This window comes from Morone saxatilis, unplaced genomic scaffold (assembly GCF_004916995.1).
Source record: "Morone saxatilis isolate NCDOM2014 unplaced genomic scaffold, NCSU_SB_2.0 Contig19, whole genome shotgun sequence".
NCBI classification, from domain to species: Eukaryota; Metazoa; Chordata; class Actinopteri; family Moronidae; genus Morone; species Morone saxatilis.
In genome coordinates, this window is record NW_023339751.1 from 14,300,827 (window position 1) to 14,312,461 (window position 11,635).

The 11,635-nt window shown below is 41.4% G+C and overlaps 1 protein-coding gene across 2 annotated transcripts in view; it reads left to right on the forward strand.

Moving 5' to 3' along the window:
* dachc (dachshund c) overlaps window positions 1-10,017 on the forward strand; it is a gene marked incomplete in the record, with an annotated part of 23,279 nt that extends 13,262 nt beyond the window's left edge. The window contains 8 exon segments of one of the 2 annotated variants that reach the window (XM_035664134.1): window positions 810-1,033; window positions 2,340-2,460; window positions 2,598-2,732; window positions 5,977-6,173; window positions 6,723-6,870; window positions 7,691-7,819; window positions 8,011-8,115; window positions 9,448-10,017. In XM_035664134.1, the coding sequence (XP_035520027.1) occupies window positions 810-1,033; window positions 2,340-2,460; window positions 2,598-2,732; window positions 5,977-6,173; window positions 6,723-6,870; window positions 7,691-7,819; window positions 8,011-8,115; window positions 9,448-9,485 (1,097 nt within the window). 2 annotated transcript variants of the gene reach the window in all.
* Window positions 10,018-11,635: the final 1,618 nt, after the last annotated feature.

The following is an 11,635-nucleotide window of genomic DNA, read 5'->3' on the forward strand; positions in this document are numbered from 1 at the left end:
CCCTTAACAGGATTGTTTGTTTCATGAATAGAGGGACTGCAACAACCCACTAGGGTGCTGTTGAGAGGAAGGATTTTCTTTAAAGATAGTGGATGCTTGTCTTAAAGAGAGGAGTGCGAACAACAGATTGGCCGAGATAATAAGAGTTTGGTTTGAACCGCTGAAAACGTGTTGGATTATTGTCAAGAACACCGGGGCATTGAATGAAAAGTTAGCCAGCTTGTCTTAAATTCCAGAGAGGCTGAATTTGTGTTTTTGCAGGTGATACTCGAGCATTTAACATCACAACAACATATTCAGGCCATCATTATCTTTACATTTTGGGGTTGTAATGAGGAGGATGAGGGTATTCCAGTCATGTCTTCTCGCACTTCCATTTTCTTCCACTCTCCTCCCTCGCTCATCTTTTTTTCCACACTCGACATCCCTCGACACGCATATACACATATATTTACGAGTCGTGGTTCAGAAGCGGAGCAGTCATCCAGGTAATATTGACATCACAGAGGAATGATATTGGTGTCCAGTTTCAACCCTGTCATCAGAGAACCGGAGACGCTGTGGGTTTTCAGTTCAGTACACACCACAAGACTGAGCAGAGGAAGGCCTTTAAGTTGTGATGGATAAATACAACTGAAGCATAAATGAAAGAAGAGACAGACGAGACCTGTTTCATGTTGGGTGCATGTATAGTGCAGCTTTGATGGCCCATATCTGAGAAGCAACAGACTCTTACTGTACTCTACTGTGCTCTCTCCTCTTCAATACTTCTCTATTTTATTCTATTTTATTCTCTTCTCCCCCACTAGTTCTGGATCAGTTGCCCTTCATGATGATGTCACATCCTCTGATCCCTGCCAGCCTGGCGCCGGCCTCCGTTTCCATGGCGATGGGCCAGATGAACCGACTGAGCACACTGGCCAGCATGGCCAACGTGGCGCACCTCCACGCCAAGCCCCCTGCCAGGGCTCCCACCTCCGTCATTAAGGTGAACTCAAAGGCCCATCAGCCTGGTGGACCTGACCACCGGCCAGTGAGTCCACATGACACCCGGGAACTCATGACATTAAAATTTGACTTTTAGTTATGTAGAAAAATGGGATATTTGGAAAAACAAAAGACGTCACAAAACTGAAGAACTTTTAACGTCCAAAGACTTAAATTTTAGATTAACTTAATATTTTGATCATTTACGTGCAAAATTTAGAATAAAGTTTCTGTCTCTCTTTTATCCAGTGGTTACGGCTAAAAACCGGTGATTGTCTACTGGTGGATATCCAAGTTCTGGATCACTACCAGAATGTAATCAGTTGTTCCTTGGCTAAAGGCCACTCCCATATCTATTTATACATTTTTGAGATATCCTGCCTACAGACAGAAACTCTGACGTTCTTAGCCAAGTTGGTCACTTGGCTTAAAAACAGCCCTATGTTTTGGACATTTAACTCCTAAGACTGATTAAAGGAAGTTTGGGAGGATTATATATTGGTAAAAAATGTCACATTGAGTCCTCAAAAAGTATCACACCATGTCCCCGTCAGTCACAGGAAGTATCATCTCCGGTCATAATTTTAACTATGCAGACCATTGTTTTTGAAATCCTGGCCTGGAACCCAAAGATGGTTTACGAGGCTCATTGAAACAAGCGCCAAATTTCCCTGTAAAGACCAAAGAACACCATTATATGTATTTTGTATTAGCGTTCCCAAGAATATCATTTTCTTTTGACCATAGGTGATTTGTGGAGGACTCAATTCTATCCTACAAAGCCAAAATTCAGCGACTACGTATTTGTTGAAAACTGAGTCTTGAACTCTGTTTTACCATAAAATCAATTATTATGCCATAACAACATATCATTTGTGTGAATATCTCTGGATTTTCACTCTGCCGCACAAAGCAAAAGTGCTATATTAAGGTAAAGCCAGGTGAGCAAGACAGACACTGGCTAGCCTTAGCTTAAACTAAATGTACTTTCTTTTACCCTTAGCTTTCTATGTAATTGAAAAATATACATGTTGATGTTGGTAAATCAGTTTGTTATGCATCATAACTAAATGAGACGGTAGTACCTATTTTCAGTCATGATGAAAAAGAAGACAGCTAGCTAAAAGGTAACCAACATTAGACTAGCGTAGGAGCATGTGTCATGTATGGCCTGTGACAGTTTTTAATTGGTTAAAATAAATAAAATGCACTAAAAGGCATTAAGAACGTTTTATGTTTTCTGTTGTTACTGCTTTCTGCCTTTGTATGAAAATATTGCTTCTTTATTTGTATGTTTTTTTACTTTCTAAGCCTTATATTTCCGCTGATGATAATTTTTTGTTGTTTGGTAGGAGCGAATGCGTGACAGCCCCTCCCCTTCTCCCTCATTGGAGGAAGCTCACATGTCATCCAATCACAGCAGCAGTGTGTCGAGTTCACCGTCTCACACAGAACGCACTGCAGAAACCACACGTACGTACTTACCTGTGTGATCTGTGCAGGTAACGTGAAAGTATTCTCACAAAAAATGAAGGATGCTTCAGCTTTAACAATACCTGCAAGGTATGTGTGAGTTATAATGTTTTTAACTTTGTATATTTTCCGTCCAGACCCACTCGACAACGGGCTGTCGTCAAGTCACAGTGTGTTGGGACATTCCCCTGGTTTGGTGCAGGGGACCAGAGAGACGGATGTGAGTTCAGTGGAACACAGCAAGGAGAACAAGAGGGGCCACACTGACAGAGGTAAGATACACTGTTATGTCTGTATAGCTTAGAGTCAGCACTGGATCTGGTTTACCCGAACTCTGCTTTTTAGACAAATGTAACTTGTCTTACATTACACAAATTATAGAATGACATTGTCAGCTTCACTTTAAAGGGTCAAGTTCTTGCTGTTTTCGGAGAATTTCTTGTTATGGTCATTAATCATTCAATGATTATTAATGAGTAATGATTATTTCTTGGACAAATCAATTTCCTTTTCAATACAGAGTACAACAAGCACTCAGCTTCCATTCAATCCATCCATCTATGTCATCATTTATACTCACACTTGTGGAAACTGTGGGATTGTTTATTTAACACTATATATTTTAAAAGAGGAAAGGGTTTGACAGGAAAGAAATATCTCAGTAACAGGTCGATAAGGATTCGCAGGCTCACCACTTCTCTCCTCCTCTTCTCGTCCTCGCTGTCGGTGGCCCCCCTGGCTTCCCGCGGAGAGCAAAGACAAATAATTCTGCAAAACAGGGCTCCATTAGACCAGGAAGCAGTGTTACATTAGTGAGCCATTTGCCGGGCCGCGGCCTAACGAGCCAGGCGGCCTCCCGCGCTCTCAGCTGGACCTCATCTGCATAACGACCGCCTCCCTGTCGTTAGGGCCCGCGTTGCCACGGCGCTGCAACGTCAGTTGTTTGGTTCTCTCTGTCAGGGAGGTTTGCATTAGCTTAATGAGGACTGCTCAAGGACAAACAGTCAGCAGAAATCCACAGCGAGAGAGAGAGAGGGAGAGTAACAGAGTTTGTATGTGTGTGCACGCGGCTGTGTAAATGTATTCTAATACTGAATCAGATTATTCAGTAATCGAATCTAAAAATCACAAAGGCCTCCTTGGTAAGGTTTCAGATGCTGTCAGGTATCTGTGAACATATTGACAAAGCAGCGATGGCACCACAACGTGAATGCCATGCATCACACATCGCATTTATGCAATTGATTTTTAATTGATTTTGCTGCATGCAAATGAAACACATGTACATTTGCTGGATCGCAGGCTTTTGTGTTTGACCTACAACATCACAGGATAGGTTTATCTTGGATTCGTCTGAGTTTCAAAGAGCACTTCAGCACTGTCATTCTATCAATCTATTGTATGATAATCTCTGAGTGTGTGTGTATGTGAGCCAGTTTTGGCTGTGTGTGCTGTTTCAGTGGTCTTTGAACAACGTATCCATGCAGCAAAGATCAGAGGCCATCCCTGACACCTCACTCCCATTAACCAAACATCAGCAGAATTTTATTCTCTCTCTGTCTCTCTCTTTCTCTTCCTCCCTCCCTCCCTCCTGTTCTCTTCCGCTGACTGGCAGTCTTCACGTGGTGAAGTTCATTAGCCCTGGGGACGGGTGGGAGAGGAATAAGAGAGATGAAGTTGGGAGAAAAGAGAAAAACAGACAGTGACCTTGGTTAGGGAGATGGGTAAATGATCAAACGAGCTGGCAGCCGTGTGTGTGTGTGTATGTGTGTATTTATGCCAAACGTGTGTGTGAGTGTGAGGTAAAGTAGGCGTAAAACAGTAACTCAATAAAGGATCAGTCACATCCAAGGAGCCTGGGGAGCCCACGCTGCTGACTGCGCACTTCAGCGGCTACGAATGTGTGTGTGTGTCTGTATGTGAGCCACGGGAGTGTAGTTGGATGCCCTCCGCTGAGCTCGCCAGCACCTGCTAATTACCTTTCTCTACAGAGCAATGCTTTTAGCAAGAAAGAGGGAGAAAGAGGAGGAGGGGGGGTATTGCTTCTCATCTGTGAAACACCTTGAATGTGACAGTTGCCAAGACGTGAGGCCGAGGCGGAGTAGGGGAGGTGGGTGGATTTGGAGCAGAAGATGCTGTGGTCAGCTAAGTGGAGAAAACACTGTCATTTGTCACAGACAGAGAAAAGTGCCAGATATCACATCGCACGTTCGCACTCGTCTCTGCTCCAATAACCGCCGGACTCCCAGGACGTCTCCGTCCTCAGTGGCTCGGATGACAGTAAACGCATAAAGTGAGCAACTGCCTGATGTGGAAAAAAAATGCAGAAAATGGCTAATCTTCATCTCCCCCACTGTCACGAATCGGGAACACGCAGTTCTCAGGTTTACAAACAGATGGTCATCCATAATGCAGCTTCTTAGCTGTTTTTATGGGAGATGTCAAGCTGTGATGCATTATCAATAGGCAGAGTGCCATCTAATAAAGGGTAACCACATTTTCAAAACCCCAAACCAGGACTTCTGTGTATGTCTACACGCGCACAGTAATTAGTGTAAACACCTATTTACTGTTGGGCTTGATATGTTTACAAGAAATTAAGTAAATGTATTAGTAAGCTCCAAATTATCTAAATTTGCATTCAACCTTGGTTACATATTGTTCTGATCTGTTTGCAGGTTTGAAACAAATGCAAGACCTGAATGGTTGGAAACGATATATTAAACAGGAAAGAATTTGTATGCCTGTGGTAGTAGTGGAGACTGCTCACATAAAGACAAAAAAACAAAACAAAAGAAAAACAGCTCTTTTCAAAACATGACTCTTAAAGTCCTTTACAGGAGGGATTAAGAACAAAAAAATCTCTATGTCCTGCTGGAGTTGAATGCACTGATACAAAAGCATCTGCCAGATAAATGTAATTTAATATAGAGTCAACAGTGTATAAAAATAAAGATGCAAAATGTAAAAACCACAAATTTATAAGAACCAGAAAAAGACAAAAACAATACTGGTGACCTTTAAGATGCTTTCAAAATGTTAATTTTGAAGGTTTCTTTATTTCAGAAAAGAAAGTCACATACTTTGTATACATGTTTAAGGAAGAAGAAAAGACAAAAAAAAACAATGTTTGTCCACCTCTAAATAGTTTCTAAATTCCCTACCCTGTATGTGGTGCTCACCCCCATGGCCATCTGTTCCTACTGAAGACATAAATCTTAAAAATGGGTCACAAATATATACTTTTTAAAAAAGGCCATGTTTTTTGTTAAAGCAGCAGATGTTACTCAAACAGGAGTAAACACTGCATTTCCATTGAGGACTTTCTTCAGTTGTGCACTACTGACTATTTACAACAGCAGATCAATTCATTGTTGGTTTTGGTCTTTTCATGGGTTTTGTTGACAGTGAGAATATGTCTGCATAGTAAACTGTAAGCCTTTTGTGTTAGACTGATTCAACCAGAAGAATGTTGACTTTACCGACAAGACATCAAAATGTCTCTCTGCCCTCCAGATAACAGCTCCTTGGCCACTCACACAAGCAGGGAGAGCTGTGATAGACAAGTCTACCACAAACCCCCATCAGGCAGGGAGAGCTGTGAGAGGGTATCTTACCCCGCGGGACAGAAGCTCCCAGCAGGTCTCCACCACACTCCCTTCATCTTCCCGGAAGGCTTGTCCTCCATAGAGACCCTGCTCACGAACATCCAGGTGAGGCTCTGCCGGGGCTTTATTATTATTATACTTTCAGATGAATAGGAAGGGAGATGAGCCACTCTTTGGGATTTCCTGAAATGGTAAATAGCAGACAAGGCAGACATTTAGGATATGCAGTAATTGGGATGGGCGTGTGCTGACCTGCTTCTCAGATTTTACGTGTCTTTGTTAAAGCAGAGTCACAATGAAAGAAAGCACTCTCTTGCCGGGTTTTCACAGGGACAAAAACGTGTTTTCAACCTCATCTGACCCCGATGTGAAGGCAGAAATCTCTTTTTTCCAGGAATTATGCACCCGAGTAAAACATTAGAGTAAAAACATTGCCTGAGGAAGAACCAAAACATTTTTGATCTTTTTACAATGAGGTGGTTTTGTGTGCTCTGCTGCTCATTTTGAATGATTTTAACCTTGACAGTTCAGAAACACACTACCTTTTGTTAAAGTGCAGAAATATTTACTCAGGATTAGGTGAGGTAAGGGATCTCTGCTCGGCTGTTGTTCAGTGTGTAACCTGTTGATGTGTGCCTGTGTGTCTCCAAGCAGGGTCTGCTGAGGGTTGCCATAGAGAACGCCCGGGCGCAGGAGAAGCAGGACCAGCTGGAGAGAACGGAGCTGAAGATGGAGCTGGTCCGAGAGAGGGAGCTGAGAGAGACCTTGGAGAGACAGCTTAGCATGGAACAGAAAAACAGAGGTAGGTCGCAACGCACCAAGCATGGCGTGCAGCGTCTCTGGGAGAAAACACTCAACAGCAGAATACACCCTCAGTTAATGTTAATTTTAGTTTGTTTTTTTTCCCTGGAAATTATTCTAGTTGGCAAGTGTTGATTGGAGTGTTGTTTCACTTCCTCATAGAGCTACTATTCAAAACTATCAGAGTTAAATTTCCCTTCATGTATTTATAAACACTGACAAGGTGTTGATTTTTACACCTAAACACTGGTGGTCTAATCCACTTGTAAGCTGACAGGACGTCCAATCACTTGAAAATCAGACAAGGATGTGAGGGCACCTACTGTATTTAACCCCTCAAAGCGTCTGCAGAGGTAAATTGGACTGATTTTGGCAGTGTACTACAAACTAAAGCAAGTTTGGCATGTTCACAAAAGCTGTTACATACAGCGAGATGAAGGACCGTCACACATGTGGTGGAAAGTGACAGTAAGACTTCGACCCGGACCAGCCAGTCACATGATTGCTGACCTGCTGCAGGTGACAGTGTGTGGGGAAACAGTAACGTAGGCTTCTGATCATTTAGACCAGCTGTGATGCCTTTGTTTTGTCACAAACTCCTACATGAATCTAGTGTACACAACAAACAAGCCCACAATACCTTCAAAGTCCTTCAAATATCTTGACGTAAAGATCCAGGTAGGTCAGAAAACAGGGAGGCCACACAGAAATATAATAAACAAATTCCTACAGCAATGGATTCAAACAAAGTCAACCATAAAAATATTAGAATCATCTGAATAATTTGATTGTAACCTTTTCTGACTTCTTCCTGTATTCAGTTCTGATCCAGAAGCGACTGAAGAAGGAGAAGCGGAATAAGAGGAGACTACAGGAGGCCTTGGAGGAGGAGGTCAAACTCCGTGATCAGGCAGAGCACACCCTGCTGCACACGGCCAACACACACACAGGTACAGACACAGGGACTCTTTTTGGAGATAGTGTAAATGTGTTATTTTCTGGCTTAAAGTTATTGCAGCCAGCGTAATTCTCATTTTCATATTAAATGTCACCATTTAGTCCAGTCCTTCAGTGCAACATAGCCTTGGCTGTTCATTTGCCTCTAATTAAGTGTCTTTATTAATTAATGACCAAACTACAGGCCATCAATCATCAGCAGCCCCTCCTCACACAGAATCCGTGACCCAGGACGTGGATGGGAGCAACCACGATGACAACAGGCTGGACTCCAAGGCAACAGTACAAGGTACAGGTGTAACAAATACTGCTTCTTCAGTATGTAGCTGTCTTCTTCCATTTCAGTGGAAATGGTGTGGTTGTGAGACAGAAAAGAAAAGCAGAAAAGCTGCTGTCACTGCTTAAACGTTCTGTCACTAAATGACAACTCAAAGGAAATTAAGACAAACAAACTAATTATAGAGCTTTGAGGTGTCTTTTTTCTTATTTGTGTGCCATGCTCTTCTAACTAAGAATAGAAAATATAAATGATCACGTTAAGCAAAAGCATTAAACATAAAGGTTTTTCAAGCTAGTCTCCATGAAAAGAGTAATACAGGCTAAGTTTGAGTCTAGTTCTTAAAAATACATTTGTGAAGGGGCTACACCATGTTTGTGGCCATAATTTACTTACTAGCAGTGGTAAATTGACTGTGATGCTTACTTTAAAATGCCATTTTGGTGTAAGAATAGTGAAATAAACAGTGATATACCTGCTGCTGGGGATTTGTTTAGCTCCTTTAAACTGAGCTAGGAGAACATATTTCATTATTTCACCTACTTGCTGCTTTTGAAGCTTAACTGACCAGTCTACCGGAAGGGTTTTCAAAGATTTCACAGGGAGACCACTCCTGAGAAATTGAACAAAATTAAATGAAGCGTGAGGCAGTTCACCGGGGCTACCATTTTAATGGAGACAGGCGTTTAATATATTTATTTTGCCAACATTATTGTCTTCACAGGGATAGATTAATGAGAAAATCCCACATGTAACATCTTAAACAGTCAGAAAAAGAAATGGCCGTGATCTGTAGCCCGGCCTCATCAAATGAGTGCATGGTTCCAGCCCACCTCTGCTTCGCACCGTGCCAGGACCGCCGTACCAGACAGCATGCTTGTTCAAAGGCAATTTTTAATTGAATGTCAGTGAAGCAAGAAGAGAACTGGCCACTAATTAACGGCTGTCTTAATTGTCCTCATGACGAGTTTGTTTGGACATCATTTGCATAATTAACACCCAGTAATAAATCATTTAAAGGGGAATTGTCTGTCAGACAGCAGGGCAGGATGTGGTTCCTTTGTGCCAGGAAGTTTTATCGCCAAAAACAGGGATCAGGGGCCGAAAAACACTTTCAACTGAGCCTTACTTAATAATGATCTTTTATTAATGATTTGGTCAAGGTTGTAGAGGACCTTGTTCAATATTTAAATGAATACATTAATAGCATTCAGCATTTTTCCTCCTTCTGTTACATTCACTGTGCTGTGCCCCTAAGGAATCCGTCTACATTCATTACAACTTATATCAGTAGAGTTTAGATTTCTAGTTTTATAAATTTCAAAATTTCTTTGTGGGTTTCAGAGGGCAGAGTATTCCTGCAGACCACCGGGATGTATTGAAGATGAGATGGAAGGATGGATGGATGAATGGAGAGATGAATGGAAGAACAGAGCGTCGAAGGTTCCTCCTTTTATGAGAAATACATTCGACAGGCATGCTCAGTCGCGCGGTGGCATCTGAGATACAGCTCCACCTCGTCCAGAGGACTCCCCTACATGTCAAGGGTGACATTTGAACTTTTCCATTGTTCTCCCGTTTAATTTATTGCATTTATCACCAAATCTCGCCGTAGTGGGAACAGTACTTTACTCTGATGATGTGTTTTGACTGTGTTTCTTTCAATCAAGGTTTTTAGATCCTAGATGAAGATGACCATTGTTGTTTTTTTGTCAGTGTTTATCTGGACACAAGTGATGAATATAACTTGTAACAGAGTTGTGTACATATATATAGTCATCATTTTTGTTATTATTATTATCAAAAAAACATAATGGCATGTTGTACAGTCAGTAAATGACTTGTATTGTGTATGTTATGCAGTAGTGCAGTTTCAGTTTAACAATACAAACAATACAAATCCTTTTTATTAAATTGTGTCTGTGCGTATTTCTTTATTTCACAAGTGAAGTCTCTGACACCATTTATTATTCATTTTATTTATCATATTTTATTGATTTTTCTGAAATACATGGCACCTATCTGAAATGTGCATTTACATTATAGTTTAGTTGTTTTTTTTGTGTCAAAGCAGTAAACCCTTGAGATTTGTTTTGTGTGTGTGCATTGCATGTTTATAGATATGTGAGGGTGTGGGGAGTGATGTGACACTGATTCTTGCCACATCTCCAAAAACATACACATAAGTATTGACGGACAGGCGGGAAGGTGGTGAGCAGGGTCACATGTAAGCTGTCCTTTAGTGAAACATGATGACGGTGCACTCTTTCTGTCTGCGGCTGCACACATTTTTTATTACGTTTCTCCCCATCGTGGTAGAGAAGGTTGAGGGACCTCAAAACTTGCTTCAATAAATCGTAAACAGCACATTTTAGATACATCTGTAGAAAGATAAGTAAAGAAATAGACAAAGAATTATGTTAAAAAAGATCCGACACTTTTGCTGTGTGAAAAATGTGTGGCTAATTTATAATCATTGCCTGCCAAATGTTAGCATTGCAGGAGATATCTAATTCAACTAATGAATAATATTTTCTGACTCGCTTTTGGATTTAAGCCCTGCAAATGTCTGGTGATATAAATCAATTGTAGCTCAACTTGTAATTTAGAATTTGAAAGAAGGTATTTCTGCACACATATAGGAGATCATAAACTGAGGTCGGGACTGCTCAAGGCCATTTAAAGCAAAGAGTGTGTGTGGCTGGAGACATGCAAAACTACATAAAGTGTTCCCCCGTTGAAGCATAGGGCTAAGGGATGAATGCATAATAAATAAGGGGTCAAGGATCACAAACACTGCTCAAAATTGATTGTTTAGAAATATTTTAAGAAGATGATTTCCTCTGGAACATAACAGTGGATGCTCAGAATCCTAATTGGCTAGCAATATTAAGTCTTAAGTTAGTCCTAAGTAATATGTTTCACATTGTTCTAAATTTGTTGTGCCAAACATTTTTTTTGCAGTAGGCCAGATTTTGCTCATGCAACCTTGTCTTAATGTGCGGTGTGCCATTTCCTGGACACAGGCAGATAAGCTATGATGCAGGACTAAAACAATACCTCTGTTACAAGCAATTCTTCCTGAATACAGAGTGGCTGACAAGTGAATAGCAGTGATTCACATAAATGAATGTGTGAATGAGTCATCAGCTTTTCAGATGACCACCTCAGAGGCTGTCTTGACTAAAAAGGTTTGTGACTTCATTCAGCACTGCTATACTCTTTCACGCTCCCTTGTATCTCACACACACGCACACACACACATACACATCCCTTACAATTCACAGAGTAGCATTGTCCTGCCGAGAGATGTGTAATGGAAAAGATAAATGGAGGATAAAGCTAAGGTGACAGGATCGAGCACGCATGTGTGTATGTGTATTTGCATGTGTGTGTGTGTGTGTGTTTCTGTGTGAGTGTGCATTCCCGCCTGTGTGTACTGCACAACAGACCAGCAAACCATCTGCTCATCTCCTCTTAATGAACAAAGCAAACAGCAGGAGTCAAGGCTGTCTCCAAATCTGGAGTCTCT